Below are 20,686 nucleotides of genomic sequence, written 5' to 3'. Positions count from 1 at the left end.
CTTTAATGTTATTTTTAAAAGTAAATTTTATACACACTGATAGTGTATACACTATCACAGTTGGATGTACGACACATATGCAAAATTTAGATTTCAAATTCAAATTCGAATTATGTGTCATGCATCCAATGGCAATGTTTTAAAAATCGGACCGTTAATTGAACCGGTGAAGTGAAAGGGTCGAGGTTCAACCGGTCGGAACAATTCAACCTCGGTTCAATGAATTTTTTAAAAATTTATTTATATAAATATATATATGAACAAAATAAGACATGTAATGGATTAATTTAATACTTTATATGATGAAAGGTTTACTATTTTTTAATAACTTGGATTTTTTAAAAATAAATTTTTTAAATTATAACTTAAAACAAATAAATTTCATCTCAATTTCAATTATATCTAAATCCAACCCAAAAATATCACAATATTTTGAAATTATACAAAATTCACGTCTATGAGAATTTAGATATTGTGAACTTAAATTTTAATTTACGTTTTAGAGATTGCAATTTAAAAAAGGAAGTTTGGAGTTCGAAGGAAGTCAAGAAAATCGAAAATAGAAATGTAAACTTGATAAGAAACAAATAATGAGATAAAAGTGAGTGGTTGTAGCATTAAATAATTTGGGTTAAAAAAATAATGATTTTTTAACTTTTTTCAATTTAATGGACAAAAACAAAATTAAAAAATGGAAGAAAACATCAATAAATTAAAAATAAAGAGGTTTGATTAAAAAGGGAGTGACAAAAAAAAAACAGAATAGAGAGAGAGAGAGAGATAGTTGAAAATTAAAAAGAAAGAGCCATGAGAGGATGAGATTTTGTAAGAAAAATGAAAAAAAGAAATATGAGTGTTTGCTTTATATAAATAAGTTATCAAAAAAAACTAATAAGATGTGATGGTGCAACGGTTAATACATTGGTTTTTTATTACAAAGGTCTTGAGTTCGAATCTTGATAGCTGCATTTTGCAAAAAAAAAAAAAGAAAAAAAAAGAAGGTTGAAAACCGGTTCAATCGCGATTTTTACGGTTCAACCGGTTCTTGACCGATTTTCTAGTAAAGTCAACTATGGCATTGAACCGGACCGGTGCCATAGCCGGTTCGCGGTTCAACCGGTCGAACCGGCCAGTCCGATCCGATTTTCAAAACATTGTCCAATGGTGAAAGTATATATACTGTAACCAATATTTAGTTTGATTCATACATTGGAATTAGCATCATTCCAATTCCTGATGCTTGGTTTGATGAGTGTTTCAGAATTAAATGCAATTAAATTTCAAATTTACCCCTGATATAACAATTCTTATAAAATAAAAGAATTACACATGCGATAAATTAACATTTCCATAATTGTAACTACAATAGTTATTAACTTTTTGATAAAACATAAGAAAATCATAAATTTTAAAAAAATTAATACCAGAAAATAAATGTAGTGGCTGCGTTAACAAGGAGTAAATTCCCAAAAATAGGGAGTTTTTAAACTAACTTCCTAAAGGGTGGCGATTTTTAAGTCTCTTCCCAAAGGGTGAAAAATACATCTAGCGAATGCGTTCTTCCAAATAATAACGCAACTTTCAAATACGTTATTTTAATTTTCATAAATTTGTTTAAATATGAAAAATTGGTTAAATAGCACATAACATACCAGCTCTTTATGAAAAACTAGCAGGTTTTGTAGTATGTTTTGTACCAATTCTTTATGGGAAACATACCAACTCTTTATAGGAAAAATTGGTTAAATAGTGGCCATATGAAAACTAGTATGTTTTATATTTATAAATTAAATATGTGAAAGTAAAAAAAAAAAAAAAAAGAAATAACGCATAAGATACCAGCTCTTTATGGAAAACTGGCAGGTTTTGTAGTATATTTTGTACCAACTCTTTATAGAAAACACACCAGCTCTTTATAGGAAAAACTGGTTAAATAGCGGCCAAAGGAATACTAGTGTATTTTGTATTTAACATAAATTAAATATGTGAAAGTTAAAAAAAAAAAAAAAAAGACCAGCTCTTTATGGGAAACTCGCAGGTTTTGTATTTAATGCCCATAACTATGAAACTGAAAGGTATTTAGGCAAATAATAAAATTGCAACCTATCACTTGGTCATATATTTCATGCGTACTCTCTGACTGGATTTCAAGCCAGAGCAACCCATTAGTGTTAGACAGTGACTATGAGTATGACTGAGGATCCATTCATTGTGTCTTATAAGAAGTGACACCCTGGTTCAAAATTGTCCAGTACTGAACATCAACATTTGCTAGTTTAGTTGCCATTATGCCAGAATTTCTTTGCAGATGCTTGATTAATTTGATTAGCTAGTAAAAGAGAGGAAAAAGGGAAAAAGGATAAGAGTGGGAATTATAAGCTGGGATTTTTCTGCTAACATGGAGATGATGTTTTTCCGTCCAGATTAAGAACGTCAATTATCCTAAGTTGGCTCGAACTGATTAATTAACGTCTCATTTGAGTCCCTAAAGTATGTTAAAGCATGCCAAATGTATCACAACACATCAGAACCATGGCATTTGGTGCCAATATTTGACAACTTCATTAACTGTTTGCATTAAAGAAAACTTCATTAACTGTTTACATTGCAATAATGAAGAAGATAGAAGGTTGAAATTGTATCTTCAGATATACTGAGAAAAAGTCTCACGTCCTTAGTGTATTTGTAACTAGAAATTGCATTTGGTGACAAAATGCATCAAGCGATCAGCCATGGCAACAACTCTTTAATCAATGACAGCAGCAATGACATTTTATCTATTTAAATAAATAAACAAACAGCATCACAAGTTTTATCATAGTAGGCCGTCCCAATCATGGTTAGCATATTGGCCGATACCAATACGTATCGGCTGAGTCGTAACCGAAACAGAGGGGATTGGTACGATACCGATTTCCAAATCGCTAATATGGTAATATCTACGGCAGCTCGCTCTAACTCGACTGATATTGGCCGATTTAAATCTGTGATACATGGTATCGGTCTATATATCTGAGTTAATTCGGAGTCGATTTGGATATATTTTTTCAAATTGCGTCTTTTTTTGATATTTTCTAATTTTAGTAATTTTTTCAAATTTTTTGAAAACTTTTATGTGTTATAATATGCGTATCACCCGATTCAATCGATATGCCATGATAGATGCGAAACAATTGAGACCGTAACACGACCGCAACCTGCGATGACGAACCATGGTCCCAATACATTAAGGAAAAATTAAGGGCTATGATTTGGACACAGTTTTCTTCAAATAATCAAAGGTTTATTCATGCATACAGCCATTGATCAAAAATTTCAAAACATGAGACTTGGAAGTTTGACAGGTGAAAACAAATCCTGACCTTTTCTGGATTTCATTGACGTCATGAAACGCATCATAACCATTTCTGCTTCTCTTCTATAAGAGCCACCAAATTTCTGCTCCATACAATCACAAAACTATTTTTCAGAGGTAGTAAGAGACCACAGCTCAAGAATATTTGTGCTCCTGACCGTAGTAATAGTGGGAAAATGGCAGAGAAATTAGAGATGGTGAAGAACAAGCAGGTGTTATTGAAAGACTATGTGAGTGGTTCCCCAAAAGAGTCCGATTTTATCATCGCCACTGACAAGAAGATAAGCTTGGAAGTTCCTGAAAGCTCAGATAATGGGGTGTTGCTTAAGAATCTCTACTTGTCTTGCGATCCTTACATGAGCCTTCTCATGCCAAAGCCTGCATATTCTACTTTCGAGGATGGATCCTCTCATTACACTCCTGGATCTGTAAGCCTACAATTCTGGCTTCCTCTCGCTTTTATTTCCTGTTCTATTTTAAGTACTTGTTATCATGGTATGAATTGGCCATTGGGGTTTAGACTTTTTAACTTAAAGGTGTGTGTATTAATACTGAGGGGCACATTTGTTTAGTTTCATAAATTTTGGACATAACAGACAGTCACAAATGATTAAACCAAGTGACAGAGTGTCGAACCTGTGCAATAATAAATACCTGCTTAAATAAAATATAATTTCTGTAGATAGTGATAAGCAGGGTCGAATCCACAAGGACTGGGGATAATTTATTTCTTTTAGAGTCCGAAGTATGGGTGGTTTTTGAAAATGAGAGTAACTAAATTGCTTGGAATAAATTAAAATAAAATAAAACAATTACAACTCAAACAACTAATTATCACACTAAAAATAATAATGGATGAACTCTAGCCAAGAGACAACTTCGGAGATGGTTTACTTAATTCGATCACAGATGCAAGGATTATTCCAGTTACTATCTGATTAATTAGTTATAGTTGTCATACACGCGATAAACAACCAACTCTTCCTCAATTTGTCGATAGCCAAAGTACGACCGTTGACTATTTCTCTAATCAGGAAATAACCCTAGGTACGACCATAGAAGTTCAATTCCCTAATTGCATGAATAATTAGAAGAGCCTAATTCTAACCAATCAACACGCTACGAGGGTCTCTTTAAGTTAGCCTGTCTATCTCCCTGACACAAACCCAATCATGCCAGTTGCCACCAGTTTAGAATAATTAAACAATTACGGATTTAACTACCCTAATTGACTTCAGGTTATTGAATTAATCTAGAATCCGGGTCTTGGATAATCGAATAATAAAACAACCATATGAACATAAAAGCAGAAGATAGGCTAATACCAGTGAATAATGAAAATAAATAAAAATCAATTCGATCTCACAAATTTAGTAGAACCAAGTCCTCCGTTGTTTCTCGACTAGACGAAGGGATTTAATTCATCTTCATGGAGGAAATCCCATGCAAAAGTGCAGAAGTAATTCTCTAAAAAAAACTCAGCTATGTTTCCGTCCTCCTCCCTTTTATAGAAGAAAACGGCAAAGCTATAGTTCTAAATACGAAGGAACTAGCAAGGACAAAAACAAAACGAAGCTCTCATATTCTAGAACAAAGACTACTTTTGTCTAGTGGTCCCCGCCGAATTTAGAGAAAAGGGTGCAATCCGTCAGATCAAGCTCTCTACCGAATTTTTCTCCTTTTGTTTCCTATTGCTAATCAAAGACTCCCGTCAGCACAAAGAAAAGGAATTCGTTTCTTCTTCTCCTTGTGGGCCAGCAACCGAAAAAGGCTTCCTTGTAACATCATATGGGGCCCAACTGTTTGAAGTCTCAATTTTATAGTGGAAAGTCCCTCATTTTTTTAGTTTTCTGTTCCATTCTCTGAAATTTAGTCCAGATACCAAATATAAGTAAATATTAATAATTAAAATAATATTTGATAAGAATAAAGGAGAAATTAATAATAAAATAATCAACAATTAACACCCTATCACCAAGTTGTTCATAGCTCGTGGATGCGGGGCATGACATTATGTGTAGTGATTAGTTTTCGTGTCAAACTTGTTATAGTCATTTCTGATGAAGGGAAAAATTGACTTGTTAGAAGGGATTGTTTAGAAAGCAAACAAAAGAGTGACATCTGATGATCTCTCTCAAGTTAATTAGGAACAGGGAAGCCTCTAATATGACTTGCATCTTTCATGAATTTGAAAAAGTTCACCTTCCGATACCTTGGTGTCATTCTCTTTGGTGATTGAGGTGCACTTCTTCGTTTCTGGATTCATGTATCTAATACCTGAAAAACAAAGACAAAATCAAGTTCATGAATGTTTTTGAGTACCAGTTTGTGCACAGAAACAATTTGGAACATTCTCACGTTTGCTGGAATTTGTTATAATCACAAGAAGATCCTATTCAAATGCAATGCCTTGCTGTAATGTTAAAAGAAGTGATGCAAATGTGTTTTTGTTCTATGCTTATGGTAAGTGATGTAAATCACAAGTTAAATTTTGCATCTATTAACCATAGTGTTGATAACATGCAGCCAATAAATGGGTATGCGGTATCTAAGGTACTGGATTCAAAGCACCCAAAATTCAAGAAGGGTGACTTGGTATGGGGTATAACAGGATGGGAGGAGTACAGTCTCATAGCAGCACCTGATTCTCTTTTCAAGATTGAGCACATAGACATTCCTCTTTCCCATTACACTGGATTACTAGGTAATTTCCACTCTTATTTCCTGTTATATGGAGATGCTGTAGCTGATAATTGTCTAACAAATTTGATCCCTTTTATAACTGTGAGAACTGGAGCTGCATTTATGTGTTCTCACTTCTCAGGGGAGTATGCCTGTGCAGGCTTCAGAGTGCAGACAAAGTTGCAGTTTGCTTAAGTTTCACAATATATATTTGTTTCATGTTATTCATTTGGCATTCGGATGTAATGTCCTGATACCTGACATTTCAAGCATATTCTGTGGCTAACTTAGGGAAGGAGAAAGAGTTTACCAAACTTTTGTTCATTAATGAAATGAAACCTTAGAAAAACTTTTGTCAGAAAAGCACTTCACCAGTGTGGTTCAGCTCGTGGTTTTCGTCGAGTTTACTTAGACATTGAGGATCTGTGACTACAAACAGTAGATTACAAATTCATTGATGTAAACCATTTTTTTATATAAAAATGTTTTGTTGGGCCAAAAGATGCGAAAGGAAAGAAAAAACATGAAAACTTGGCTTCTAAACAAAAATAGTAGGAGCTCCTTGATGAATTTGAAGATAAGTCTTTCACAATTTGCATTTCCTAGACTGCTTATCTTTCCTTCCCAATTTCTTCAACTCTCTTCTCCCCAGTTTGCATTTGTGCATGAGAAACCTGATTGACATCATTATAGATGATTGGACCTTAAAGTCTGGGCATCTTTAGTTCTTCTTAATAGGCTGCTATTGATCTTTAGTACCTATGAAACCTTTAGAAAACTGGAACACAAGCTCAGCTCCCCTACCATTCCTTGTTCTAATATTGATACTTTTGTATATGGAAAGGCATGCCTGGCATGACTGCTTATGTTGGATTCTATGAAGTTTGCAAACCTAAAAAGGGAGAAAAAGTATTTATATCTGCTGCAGCTGGTGCTGTCGGTCAGCTTGTTGGACAGTTTGCAAAGTTGGCAGGCTGCTACGTAGTTGGAAGTGCAGGAAGTAAAGCAAAGGTACATTAAGTTTTACCTGTTTGTTCGTTTGAATTTGAACAGTGAACTTTTGTTTGGCCTCTTATATTTCATTCTTGAACTAACTTCCACCTTACATTTAACATCGACTAGATTGATCTTCTGAAGAACAAGTTTGGGTTCGATGATGCTTTCAATTACAAAGAAGAACAGGACTTGGATGCTGCTCTGAAGAGGTAGGTACAAATTTTCCAAAATTAGCAGAATCTGACAATGTAATTGAATCTTTTTGAGGATTAGGCTGGTCAATGCTTGAGCTTTTTTCTTTTCCATGGTAACCATATCCAAACCTCTACCTTATTAGAAGCTTCTTTTTTTGTGGTCACTACCATCGCTGGACCAGATTCTGATTAGGTTCCCAAGTAGGTATTCTTTGCTCGAGAATTCAATGAACATGTTCAGTGTAAGTGCCCCAATTTTGTTTCCGCCACAAATTGTCAAAACTATCATGAGTTTTTATCATGAATCCGCTTTGGCCATAAACTGGAAAGAGATGTCAGCCAGTGCCTAATTTGATGACATCCTTTTCACTCTCACAGCTTCTCGTTCCCAAATTCTGATACTTATTCCTTTAGTACTCCATAACCATAGCATATCCTCATACGTAAGCTACCACAAGATCATTTATAAATGCTGAACATTGAGGGCTATGAATTACCATATTGCAATCAAGAAATTCTAAACGGACAAACAGAAGTTTTGAAGTTTTTATAAACATGAAGTTGCAGACATAAATCTGAGATTGTCATTCTGTCCTAAGTCCTAACTCAACAATCCCCTAAAGCATGCAAGCCAAAGAATTTATACACTTCAGCACTTTCTTTGCAAATCAATCAAGGTGTGATACTTAGCCTAATCTGTTAGCACATGAGATCAGGGTGGAACATAATTAGATGCAGCAAAATCAGCAGCTGCTGCGCCTCTAGCAGTACTGAATCAAGAATACATTGATTTCTTGCAGGTACTTCCCCGAAGGAATTGATATTTACTTCGAAAACGTTGGAGGAAAGACATTGGACGCGACGCTCCTGAACATGAAAGTGCATAGCCGAATTGCTGTGTGTGGAATGATCTCACAGTACAATCTTGATAAACCCGAGGGAATACATAATTTGGCATCTGTTCTTTTCAAACGTATTAGAATGGAAGGATTTGCAGTTTATGAATACTATCACCTATATCCAAAGTTTCTTGACCTTGTACTGCCTTATATCCGAGAAAACAAGATCACCTATGTGGAAGACATTGCAGAAGGCCTCGAGAATGGCCCTGCTGCCCTTGTTGGTCTGTTCAGCGGTCGCAATGTTGGGAAACAGGTGCTTGTGGTTGCTCGAGAATAATCTCAACTTCCATTTTGAGAGAGAGAGCAAGTCATTTCTGCCTAGAGCACACCAACTTCAGTGGCTTTTCACCCTCTGATTCCACTGATTTGAGGTTACTTAATCGCATGATTTTTAAGGTTTTTGTAAAGTTTCTTCCAGAGAATAACAGATGAAATGCAGTAATCCACTGTTGAAGTAAAAAATCCTGCAACCAGCATTTCCTTTATAGCTTAATCTAAATGTTTTGGTATTCAGCTTACTTAATTTGCTTCTTGCTATTTGGTCCTGGATACTAGAAAACACAATATAAGAGGTTAATTTATTTAGACAAACATTAGGCTAATTGTGACTGATTTTGTGTTTTGTGCATAATGGATTGTCTGCCCTATGTTGGTTTCTCCTATGTGGTATGATTGTAGAAAAGAATTTTGCAATTCTTCCTAAAAAAGAAAAGTAAAGAAAGATAAACAAACAAATTTTGCAAAAAAAAAAAAAGAAAGAAAGAAAGAAAGAGGGGAACTTTAATGTTATTTTTAAAAGTAAATTTTATACACACTGATAGTGTATACACTATCACAGTTGGATGTACGACACATATGCAAAATTTAGATTTCAAATTCAAATTCGAATTATGTGTCATGTATCTAATGGTGAAAGCATAGTTATTAAACCCGGCCCGGCCCGACGGTCGAACCGGTCAAACCGGTGGACCGGTCATTGGACCGGGCCGAGTTTGGAATCAGATCGTTTGTGCACAGAGACCGTTGACTTAGTCAACGACCCGGCGGTCGAACCGGGTTAAACCGGAAACCCGGCCGGTTTTGGCCGGTTTTGTCACTAACCGGATTTTGTGGAAAAATTATATTGCTATTGTTGGGACTCGAACTTCCGACCTTTGCCCTCACACTACCGCTTGCTTACCACCAAACCACTTCTAAATATGTTGATATAATAGCTTTAGTATGATATATAAATGTTTTTTCAATTCTATCTTTTTTTCTCTAAAACAAATTTATTTGGAATCTTTTAATAAAAATTTATTACCCTCCAAACTCTATAAGTTATAAAATGGATTCCAAAAATAACATATTACATAATTCATTTAAAGACAAATATTATTTTTAATAAATTTTTACACTTAAAATTCATAAATAAGCTAGATAATTACACTAAATATACATAAAATTTTACACTTGAAGTTTGGTATATTAATAAATAACTTTATATTTGGTTGATTCTTATATGAATTAATTATTTTATAACAAATTAAATTAAATGAGCTTTTGTTATGACATTATTTATTACAATTTATATCATATATCTTATATAAATAATTATGAAATATAATATTTAAATATATGTAGTGACCCACCGGTTCAACCACTCACCCACCGGTTCAACCGGTAACCCGTTGACCCACCTCCTTCGCCGGGTTCCTTCCCGGGTTGGGTTTAATAACTATGGGTGAAAGTATATACACTGTCAGTGAAGATTAATCTTATTTTTAATGACAATCCCTCTCTTGACCATGTAAGATTAGATAAAATAACACTAAGGGGCTGCTTGTTTCACAGATTGGAGTCGGAAATGGAAATGAAATCATAGACTCTGGTTTTGGAATTAAACTTTTCATTCCAATATCTAGTTTGATTCACACATTGGAATTAGCATCATTCCAATTCCTGATGCTTGGTTTGATGAGTGTTTCGGAATTAAATGCAATTAAATTTGAAATTTACCCTTGATATAACAATTCTTATAAAATAAAAGAATTACACATACGATAAATTAACATTTCCATAATTGTAACTACAATAGTTATTAACTTTTTAATAAAACATAAGAAAATCATAAATTTTAAAAAAATTAATACCAGAAAATAAATGTAGTGGCTGCGTTAACAAGGTGTAAATTCCCAAAAACAGGGAGTTTTTAAATTAACTTCCTAAAGGGTGGCGATTTTTAAGTCTCTTCCCAAAGGGTGAAAAATACATCTAGCGAATGCGTTCTTCCAAATAAAAACGCAACTTTCAAATACGTTATTTTAATTTTCATAAATTTGTTTAAATATGAAAAATTGGTTAAATAGCACATAACATACCAGCTCTTTATGAAAAACTAGCAGGTTTTGTAGTATGTTTTGTACCAACTCTTTATGGGAAACATACCAACTCTTTATAGGAAAAATTGGTTAAATAGTGGCCATATGAAAACTAGTATGTTTTATATTTATAAATTAAATATGTGAAAGTCAAAAAAAAAAAAGAAATAGCGCATAAGATACCAGCTCTTTATGAAAAACTGGCAGGTTTTGTAGTATATTTTGTACCAACTCTTTATAGAAAACACACCAGCTCTTTATAGGAAAAACTGGTTAAATAGCGGCCAAAGGAATACTAGTGTATTTTGTATTTAACATAAATTAAATATGTGAAAGTTAAAAAAAAAAAGAAAAGAAATAACTCATAAGATACCAGCTCTTTATGGGAAACTCGCAGGTTTTGTATTTAATGCCCATAACTATGAAACTGAAAGGTATTCAGGCAAACAATTTTACAAATAGGTACAAGGTAACCAGAAGCCCACCCAAATTATACCAGTATTCACGGATCAAATAACCAAAATATCAAGAATCGACTGACCTTTGTTTCTGAGCTTCCATTGAATGCGTAATTCAAGAAAACACAGTGAGTAGCGTGAGTGGAATAAAAGTGAGAAGGTAATGGGTCCAAAGCATAGCATTTTGGTCCAGTTTTAGTGTTATTGTGTCAGATTCCCTTCTTTTCTTTTTTATTTTTAGCTAACCAATGAGCAGCCTGAAAAAACAGAGAAGAAGGAAGAGAAAAGCTTGCATACGGAGAAGAAAATTGCAGAGGCAACGGAGAAGAAATTTTGGATAAGAGATGAAGAAGAAGAGAGAGGAAATCTGATAAAGAAGAAGAACAGAAGGTGTTGCGTGTGATGGAGAGAAAGAGAAGATATGCCCGTCATAAATATTGTCTGAGGGAATCAGTTGAGAGTTTTGTTCAAAACCTCCCAATTTGCTCGAGAATGAAGGAAGTCTGATTTTTTAGAAATGATTCCAAAGATTGCATTCCAATAGGTTTAAGTCAAGTAACAAATAAGAGGTTTATTCCATTCTGTGATTCCCAACCCTTTAACCAAGTAGCCCCTAACTCTTCACTAAATTTACAACCAACTTTATGAAGTTATAATTAAAGTGAAGAGGAATGACATTTTTATACTTCACGTGAGTTTTAAAAAAAAATAAAAAGTCAATAGCACTGCAATTAACAACCAAAAGAGTACCATTAGCATTTTCCAAAGAAAAAATAGAAAAAAAAAAGCCCTCTTTACTGCTTGGTAATCGATTAATTAATTTTACAAGTTACGAAAAAAATTCTAAATCAAATCTAAATTTGGGGACTCTTAAAATGATTGAGAAAAATACGAAAATGATTAACCAATTCAAGAAAGAAATTTCCTTCATAATGGTAAGAGACATGCAACTAATAGTTGTTGTGGATCAACATTGGACAGTACAAACAAATTTGAAGGGCAATTGATTACAGCCGGGATAAAAAAATATTTAGCCAAACCAGAACTATTTCTAAGATAACTTTGCGAAATTCCATTTGCTGGTTTTTGCAAACTAGTTGAATTGTATTTTGGATAAATTTAAAATTCATTATATATTGCTCAAAGAAGTCTTATTATGTTTTTTTTTACTACATTATCTCTAACCTGACAAATGAGGGGGGCAAAATGTATATATTTAAAACTTAGGGTGGCAAACTGTGACTACTCTATACTTTCAGAAGGGCAAATTTTTGTTAACCCCAAACTAAATGTAAAATTTTTTTAAAAAAATGTTATTAGTTTGATATTTTTGCATAGTTGACAATATAAAAGGGATGTATATCCTTTAACAATGAGAGGCAAATAACAGGTAATTATAGATAATGTCATTGCAATCACTTTTTTTTTGATATTTTTATTTTTTGACTAGTCGTTATCGAGAGTTAAACATATATTTTTACAGTTGAGGATAATAAAATGTGATTATTTCTAAAGTTTAGGGGGCAAAGTGTTATTAGTCCCTATATCTTTCTGCCGTGGTACTCTAAGCCATGACTTGAGTCGAATTTCGAGGCTAAATTCATGATCTTATCTTACGCTAAACCCCAGTGGGTGGGGACCGTCGAGTGTTTATTCACAATTTTCTTCTACAAAAATTTTACAACAAATTGGGATAGAAGGACAAACTTTGGCAAATATTCAACTATAGCTTAAATTATAAAAATCAACAATTATTTCGATCTAAAGTTTAAAGTACAACAACAAATAATAAACCTGTACATGTACGTACAACATATAAGTTTTAAGAAGGGGATAATTTTAGAAACATCCCTTGAGTTTTTTTTATCAATTTCACTTAGCACCCTCTTAATTTTGAAAAATATCACTTGCATCCCTTACGTTTAACTTTTCGTAACACTGTCAACCCATTTCAAGATGTATTATTTAAAAAAACTCATTTGTTTTTCAAAGCTTGAAGTATGTAATAAAAGTTGAAAATGAAGACAAATTGTATAAAGGTGTAATTTTGATAAACACAATATAATAGTTGGTATTTTGACATAAAAAAATTGGTTTTAAGAATATATTCAAAGTGTTTTCAAGACAAAAAAAAAAGATTATTCCTTTATTGTGAAGTGTTTTTGGTCAATTTGAGGAGTTTTTCAAATTCAAATAGTTTTTAATTCTTTTAAAATTTATTGTTTAGGTTGATGGCTTGAAAACTAGCAAAAAAGATAAAATGTTCATGTTTACAAACTCATTTGAGGTTTTGTCAATGAGAAAATTTATTTTTTAATTCAAAAGGTGCTTGTGGATGAATTTAAAGATTTATGAATTATGTGCAAGCTTTTTGAATTTTCTATTTTTTTTGTCTATATCAATGGCTTGGACAATTTAAATTCTTAACTATATATTTAGAAACTTATTTGAGGTGCTTTTAAAGTGTGAAATGTTACGTTCGTCATTGTAAAATTCTCAAATAACTTTTGGATTTTCTACTTAAAATTTTATTATATTTCTCGTGTAGACTAATAACACGAAAATTATTAATAAGTCTTTCAACCTTATTAACGCCTTGTAATTCCTAATCAAAAACTTATATCAACCGAGTTTTCAAAAGCTAAGGGATTAATTAGATTTGTTATGGAACGGAAATGATTTACAAGAAAAAGATAGTATTGGAACGGAAAAATATATATTTCTATCCACTAATGAATTTTTTAATAATATATTTTGAAATTAATTAAAAATGTTACAAATGGGCATTGGTGAAATTACCACAATACCCTGTTAATGACCAACAATTTTTAGAGTGAATATCACTCACATTCCAAAAAAGATACTAACAGATGATGATTAAAGTAATAGTGAATATCATTCACGTTCAAAAAATAGAAATACATTTGAGTTGAGTCGAAATTTGAGCTCAACTTATAATAATTGAGTTTGAGTTCGTTGAATTTTTAATTGAATTTAAGTTCTAACTCGTACTTGGGCTCGTGTCTCATCAAATCTAATTGAGTTCAACAAAGCCTGATTGACCAATCTTATGATTGTGTCTGATCAATCCTAATCGAGTTCAATCTAGCTTAATCGAGCTCGTCCACCCAAAACAAATATCTTTTCAGAAAATGTACAGAATAAGAAGATAAGTTTTACTAATTGACAATTGGTTGTCGTGGAATTGAAGTAATTGCAGGTAAATTGAGACCTGCAACCGTTTGTCATCCTGCTTTCTCATGCACCCGTTCTTGACACGGCTTTTTAAAGACGTCATATCTTACATCAAGACCTTTGTTCTGTACTTCTGTGTTCTCCTATAAGAGCCAGAAAAAGCTAGACAGACTTTGCTGCTCCAAAGTGCCAGGTCTATGCTGAACCAAAGTGCTGCAATGGCAGAAGAAGCAGAGGTAGTGAAGAACAAGCAGGTGGTGTTGAAAAACTATGCAACTGGATTCGTAAAAGACTCTGATTTCATCATCAAAACAGACAGCACCATGAGCTTGAAAGTCCCAGAAAGCTCCAGTAAAGGGGTATTGGTTAAGAATTTCTACTTGTCTTGTGATCCTTACCTGAGCTTTCTCCTGCAAAAATCAGATTCTTCTCTTGAGGCGCAATTCTCTCGTTTCTCCCTTGGCTCTGTAAGTATAGTTTTCCTTCCTGCTGTCAGTGTTTGAAGTTTGTAATACTATGTTATTGTTATGCTATCATAATCTCTCGATGTAGACAATAATTGTGGCGTGGAAGTTGAATGCATCGTTCATTGTCTTCTGTTAGAGGTAATTGGTTAATAGCTAAAAGGGCTTCTTCAGAAATCAGGGTAAGGTTAAAAAGTTTCTGATGGAGGGAAACCTTTCAATAGGGTCTAGCACTTTTCCTGAATTTGTTAGTAACTAACTGCAGTACATGCATTTTTCTTGGCCAAATCGACCTTCCAATAAATTATGATTTTGTTTATCTTTCGTCATTGAGGAACATTATTCAATTTTCTAAGTTTGATGACAATTTACATGTCAATTGAGAATCTAAACTCCTAGGAATATGCTCAAACTTATCTTGCCAAAAAAAAAAAAAAATGAAGTTCAAGATGTTAGAATAAATGAAAATTAAGGTAATAAAACATCTTTTTCTTTTGTAAACCTCTGTGGAAGCTTCTCATTTGACCACAATTTGTTATTCCTCACCATCAGATCTGTCGGCTGATATTTATCGTAGAGCATTGAATAGAATGATTTTTTGTTGCATTTTTGACAACTGGTGTATCTGAAATTTTATGTTTGTATCTGTTTTACTGAAATGGTGATAATTTGCAGACAATAAATGGATTTGGGGTAGCTAAAGTAGTGGATTCAAGGCATCCAAAGTTCGAGAAGGGTGACTTGGTGTGGGGTATAACTGGATGGGAGGAGTACAGTCTCATAGCAGAACCTGATTCTCTTTTCAAGATTGAGCATACAGATGTACCCCTTTCCCATTACACTGGACTTCTAGGTGAGCTCCACACTTGCTGAGTGATGTCATTTTGCTATCGGAGATGTAGCTGAAAATTATAGAATAATCCAAATTTGATTTGCATAACCTTGAGAACTAAAACTTGGTAACTATGTTTTCAGGAGACTTTTTCTGTGCATGCAAAATCGATGCTTGTGAACTTGTGCATTTCTTTTTCAGTTTCATGAAATTTCATTTTCCAGTGTGTGGTCATCTGGTGCTATTGTGTTTCATGCATATTATGTGGTTGTGCGTTTTCCCATGATGTTCTTCTTTTGGATGTGTTTTTGCACTAGTGGTAGCATTTCATCGTCTTTCAAGGTCAGCCACTGAATTTTCTGCTCTCCAAGTTCTCTGGACTTCAAATTTCAGTGATGCCCTGATAATGTTTACCCTAGGAAAAGTGAAAGAGGGTACTGAACCTTCTCTACTTGACATTTGTGGTTCAGCTCACACTTTTTTGAGTTTGCTAAGATAATGAAGACGTGCGACTACTAGTTGTACAAGTATCAATCTAAATTTGAAAGACAAATAAAGTTTTCTCGACCAAAAGATAGGACATGAGATATGAAGACATGTTAATTGAAATTTTGGTTTTTAGGAATCCCTTGAGGAATTTAAAGATATATCTCCATGAAAAGCAGTACCTGGATAACTCTAAAATCTTTCCCCGCCCATGTCCTGAAACCACCCTCTAGCCCGTGGCTCCTTTAGTTTCATCCCATAATTGGGATGGCTATTATTTTTCCTTTTCAAAGGAAGGATATATGCATCCCTTGGTTATTTTAAACCCCATCTTAGGACTGCATTTGTGCATGACAAACCAGCTTTGATACGGTTCAATCAACAATACAGGCAAATGATAGGATGTTAACTTTCCAGGGTCTTTAGTTCTTCATAAAAGACTTTCATTATTACAAGAACTAGTGTTTTTCTTAAAAGACAGCTAATCACCTGTAGCACTAAAGGAACCCAAAACAAATAGCATCACATAATCCTTTAGCATTTTTTTCATTGATATTAACACTATGTCTTTTGAAGGTATGCCCGGTTTGACCGCTTATGGTGGACTCTTTGAGGTTTGCAATCCAAAGAAGGGAGAAAAAGTATTTGTATCTGCAGCATCTGGTGCTGTTGGCCAGCTTGTTGGACAATTTGCAAAATTGACTGGCTGCCATGTAGTAGGAAGTGCTGGAAGTAGAGAAAAGGTATATCACGTCTATAACTTCTTATTTCTTTCAAGTTGAATGTTGCTTTTTTGTTTGTTGTACAGACTACAAGGTACATTAGACCACCTCTATCTTAGGACCATTTCTGACAGTTGTTTCTTTGGATAACCCAAGTGTACACATGGTTCTGTACTGCAGAGTAAGTTAAATATTTCGTGCAAGTTTTACCTTTTTGACCTGATGTTGTGTCTGACTCTGCAACCTGCTACGTAGTCTTCATATAATTAGAATTTCATGTAATTAAAAGCTGCCTTTGAATTTTGATTGCAAATTCCAGAATTTCTTGTCATCCATGTCAGGGCAGATGGTCATGTGCTTCTGAGTTTTCATGTTTGGCCACTGGCTTCATTCTCGGTCGAAATTGCATTTAGCATCTCAAGCATTACTCAAGACCCGGTTGTTGATTTTGAGTAACTTTTCATCCTGATATTGGTCTTATTCCACGCTCTACAGTTGGACCTTGTATTTGTCTTTGTCCAGCTAATAATATTTTTGATTCATATATGTGTTCTAACTTCCGCTTTAAATTTATGTTGACAAGGTTGATCTTCTGAAGAATAAGTTGGGATTTGATGATGCTTTCAATTATAAAGAGGAGCAGGGCTTGGATGCGGCTTTGAAAAGGTATGCCTAACATTAACATATTCTAATTATGTGTTTAAAGCTTCTGAGAATGAACTGTTAATTACATACTTTTTATACCAGTGGCAGCTTTACAATGCTTTACCTTAAGAGCACTCTAGGAAATTCGTGTGCAATAATTATCTTCAATGCACCCACTTTTTGATGAGGCACAACCATAGTTTGAGATCATTTAGCCTCACAACTTCTTCTGCTTGCGAAAGATTGTGACTAAAATCATAGCAAAGCTAATATTAGACTTTCATGAAGGTTTTCTCTTGTCTTTCTCTTGTAAAATCTTGCGTTCTGTTAAGGGATAAAGCAAATAAAGTACATGGTTAAAGACTCTGTAATTGGAATCATCTATGGGGTAAGTGGAGTCCCATATTCAAAAAGACCCTGTAGCTTCTTGCTTAAAGAACAGAATCTATGCAACCAAAGTTTCTTGTAAAAAGCCCCAATTTGGTGATAGGTTCCCCTTTCCACAAGCATCCAGTATTCTGGTATCCATGTCATGTAACTTGTTTGCCTTTAAACTAGAAATCTTTCCAAGTACCTAATTGGGTGATTTCTTTTTCGTATTAAAAAATCTATTATTTCTATCCTGCCATAGCTAGAGGCACTAATTGCCAAAATCAACTTGTGTAGCCAATCTTTCAAACTTGTTCTCCTCAGTTGTAATGACATCTTGCATTCCAACTATAAGATGTGCCATATATGTTCGACATCTCTGAGGTATCTGACCAAATTTTTAGTAGGGAAATCACAAAGAACATTTAAAGTTTCCAGGTTTTGTGAGCTATGACAGTAAAAATTGGATGTAAAAGAGATGACAAAGAACATAAAGATTGTCATGGTGTCCTCAGAATTTAGAAGCAAGCAAAAGAACTAGATCAGTCAGGCACTCTTGTCTGAAATGAAACAAGATGGAATTATTAGCCTGATCAGGTTTCTGACTAGATCATGTAGCAGATCAACACATGTAGCGTTCATCAACTGCTGCTGTCCTAACTGTACTCTTAGTGGTTGGCTAGAGCAGGCCAAACCAGCTTGTCCTGTCAAATTACTGACCTTACTCATAATAGTCTGACTACAGATCATACTGATTTGGGAGAACTTAAAGCAACAGCTGCAGAATGCCACCTACAATACCTGTTTTCTGTTTGCTAAGCAGCATTAACAATATGCTGAACCAAACTTTTTCTACTGCATATACAAGAGGCCTATGGTTCATTTGGAATGAGGAGCAGAGGAACACCCCAAACAAAAAGAAAAGATTAAAATTAACAAGAACCAGAAATAAAGACAGGATAACTATGAAGGCTGCTTTCCAGTCTTGTCCAAGTTTATACCAAGTGGCTGTCAGAAGCACATTTTATTTTTCCAGTGCCCCTTTGTGGAATGACTTTGAATGTTGCCCTTCAATTTTCTATCCATGGACAGTAATACAATAGAAACAGAAATACCTAAATAATGAAAACTTTTAGGTTTGATTGACATTACTTGTTTACAAAAGCAATACTTGTTCCTCTTTCTTCCATTGTGTCCAGTGACTGTCATGATTGCCTTAACTTTTTAATTGTTATGCATAGAAACATCAATTTAACTTGAGGTCGCAATGGCCTAGTTAGAGTGCAGTAAGCATTGATATAACTTGATTGATTGAATTTCTTTTGCAGGTACTTCCCTGAAGGAATTGATATTTACTTTGAAAATGTTGGGGGAAAGATGTTGGATGCTGTGCTTCTCAACATGAGAATGCATGGACGAATTGCTGTGTGTGGACTGATCTCGCAATACAACCTAGAGAAACCTGAAGGACTATATAATGTGGCTTCTATTCTTTTCAAGCGTCTTAGAGTGGAGGGATTTGCTGTGTTTGATTACCTTCACCTCTATCCGAAGTTTTTGGACCTTGTACTCCCTCAAATCCGAGCAAAAAAGATCACCTACGTAGAAGACATTGCAGAAGGCCTTGAAAATGGTCCTGCTGCCCTTGTTGGTCTGTTTAGTGGTCGCAATGTCGGGAAACAGGTTGTTTTGGTTGCTCGTGAATGATCTCAGGTTCCTTTGACCATCCCTTTGTACATAGAGTATATACCTCAGTCTACAGGCTATTAGCAATTTAATTCCACTAGTTTGAGCTCTCATGCGTTTGTGCACCTGGAGTTCTTTGTGAACTTTATCAGGCCAGATAATACAGTGCCAAGTTGAAGTCAAGGATGAGTAAATCCTGATTTCGATTTGTTGCCATCAGAATCTACGCAGATATTTTCTGTTTCTCGTTTCAGATGAATAAATAAGCTTACCTATCAGAACACTTGTGCATCTTTGAATTGTGCTTTCAAGATTGATTTTTTAGTTTCCTAGATTATAAATTAAGTTTCTAGCAATGGGGAAAAATTGTTTTCTAATTGAAAGGCTGAAGCTCGTATCTTGATCATCATGGGAAATCTCTTTTGGCTTTTCTTTTGTTGGCTGCTATGGCACTTATCGGTAGGTTTTCTATTTGCCATGCCGAACTCCTTTTCTCTGGAAGATAAGGATTAACGGAAACCTATAGTCTCTAAAAAGTAATGAAAAACAATAAACATATATTCATCTAGTTGAGCTGGTTGGGAAGGGCCTCTTAAAATTCGTTATGAAGACTAGGCCGAAGGTTCAAACTTCTTCTGAAACGTAAATTCATCTAACTGAGTTGGTTACTCCTTTCAATCACTAAATTATATCTTCACCATCTGATTACATTATACCCATATTGCCAACTAAAAATAACAGATCACACCTTCGTTGCTTAAGCAGTTCATTATAAAGAGTATCGATTTTGCCATTTTGAACGTTTGTTTCTCAAATTTCGTTGGCTTTTAGCACTATAAAAACCAAATTCTGCAACCAGGGATCCCTTTTTATTTTGTCTTAGTATCTCATCTGATAAAGGAATCCTATAGCAGTTTATGTAATCATTCAATTGAACAATTTCTTGCATAAGTGAGATATGCAGCCATTTGTTCAGCTTTCTTTCACGCTTGTTTGGTTATTGGACAGACGTCATATCTTACATCCATAGCTTAATTCATCCTCTCCTGCAAAAGCCAGCAAATATATGTTTCAAAAGTTCCCTCACTCCATCTAACAGGCATTCACAGAAAAAATTGCAAAATTTTCTGCTATCTACCATAGTGATTGATAGTGATGCAATGGCACAAGAAGCAGAGGTGGTGAAGAAAAAGCAGGTGATGTTGAAAGTCTATGTAACTGGACTCCCAGGGGAGTCTGATTTCAACATCAGGACGCACGCCACCACAAGCTTGACAGTCCCAGAAAGCTCAAATAATGGGGTGTTGGTTAAGAATCTATTCCTGTCATGTGATCCTTTT

General features: G+C 34.3%; 2 protein-coding genes across 4 annotated transcripts; both read left to right on the top strand.

Moving 5' to 3' along the window:
- The first annotated feature begins 3,476 nt into the window (after window positions 1–3,476).
- On the top strand, window positions 3,477–8,652 carry LOC113735183 (2-alkenal reductase (NADP(+)-dependent)-like). Its single transcript, XM_027262161.2, has 5 exons — window positions 3,477–3,783; window positions 5,882–6,059; window positions 6,882–7,048; window positions 7,160–7,242; window positions 8,028–8,652. The coding sequence occupies exons 1-5, from the start codon at window positions 3,532–3,534 to the stop codon at window positions 8,404–8,406; spliced, it is 1,059 nt and encodes a 352-aa protein (XP_027117962.1). The 5' UTR covers window positions 3,477–3,531; the 3' UTR covers window positions 8,407–8,652.
- Window positions 8,653–14,213: 5,561 nt separating this feature from the next.
- On the top strand, window positions 14,214–19,627 carry LOC113735182 (2-alkenal reductase (NADP(+)-dependent)). Of its 3 annotated transcripts, none has more exons than XM_072082820.1 (7): window positions 14,214–14,609; window positions 15,282–15,459; window positions 16,501–16,667; window positions 16,803–16,827; window positions 16,966–17,084; window positions 17,230–17,312; window positions 18,989–19,627. In XM_072082820.1, exons 1-7 carry the CDS (start codon window positions 14,340–14,342, stop codon window positions 19,365–19,367), a joined length of 1,221 nt encoding a protein of 406 aa, XP_071938921.1. In that variant the 5' UTR covers window positions 14,214–14,339; the 3' UTR covers window positions 19,368–19,627. The 3 variants fall into 3 exon arrangements, with proteins under 3 accessions (XP_071938921.1, XP_071938922.1, XP_027117960.1); XM_072082821.1 differs by having other exon boundaries at window positions 14,215–14,609; window positions 16,993–17,084; XM_027262159.2 differs by lacking the exons at window positions 16,803–16,827; window positions 16,966–17,084 and having other exon boundaries at window positions 14,224–14,609.
- The last annotated feature ends 1,059 nt before the right edge of the window (window positions 19,628–20,686 follow it).

Source organism: Coffea arabica, chromosome 3c, assembly GCF_036785885.1.
Source record: "Coffea arabica cultivar ET-39 chromosome 3c, Coffea Arabica ET-39 HiFi, whole genome shotgun sequence".
Taxonomy (NCBI): Eukaryota; Viridiplantae; Streptophyta; class Magnoliopsida; order Gentianales; family Rubiaceae; genus Coffea; species Coffea arabica.
The sequence above is the reverse complement of the archived record's forward strand: the minus strand, read 5'-3'. Positions and strand labels throughout refer to the sequence as shown.

What these genes read in the sequence shown, in the direction of transcription:
- LOC113735183 (XM_027262161.2), top strand. Translation starts at nt 3,532, where the DNA reads ATGGCAGAGAAATTAGAGATGGTGAAGAACAAGCAGGTGTTATTGAAA. An exon ending in CTCATTACACTCCTGGATCT is followed by an intron (nt 3,784 to 5,881) that starts GTAAGCCTACAA and finishes GATAACATGCAG; the next exon opens with CCAATAAATGGGTATGCGGT. An exon ending in TTGGATGCTGCTCTGAAGAG is followed by an intron (nt 7,243 to 8,027) that starts GTAGGTACAAAT and finishes GATTTCTTGCAG; the next exon opens with GTACTTCCCCGAAGGAATTG.
- LOC113735182 (XM_072082820.1), top strand. Translation starts at nt 14,340, where the DNA reads ATGCTGAACCAAAGTGCTGCAATGGCAGAAGAAGCAGAGGTAGTGAAG. An exon ending in CCATTACACTGGACTTCTAG is followed by an intron (nt 15,460 to 16,500) that starts GTGAGCTCCACA and finishes TGTCTTTTGAAG; the next exon opens with GTATGCCCGGTTTGACCGCT. An exon ending in TTGGATGCGGCTTTGAAAAG is followed by an intron (nt 17,313 to 18,988) that starts GTATGCCTAACA and finishes TTTCTTTTGCAG; the next exon opens with GTACTTCCCTGAAGGAATTG.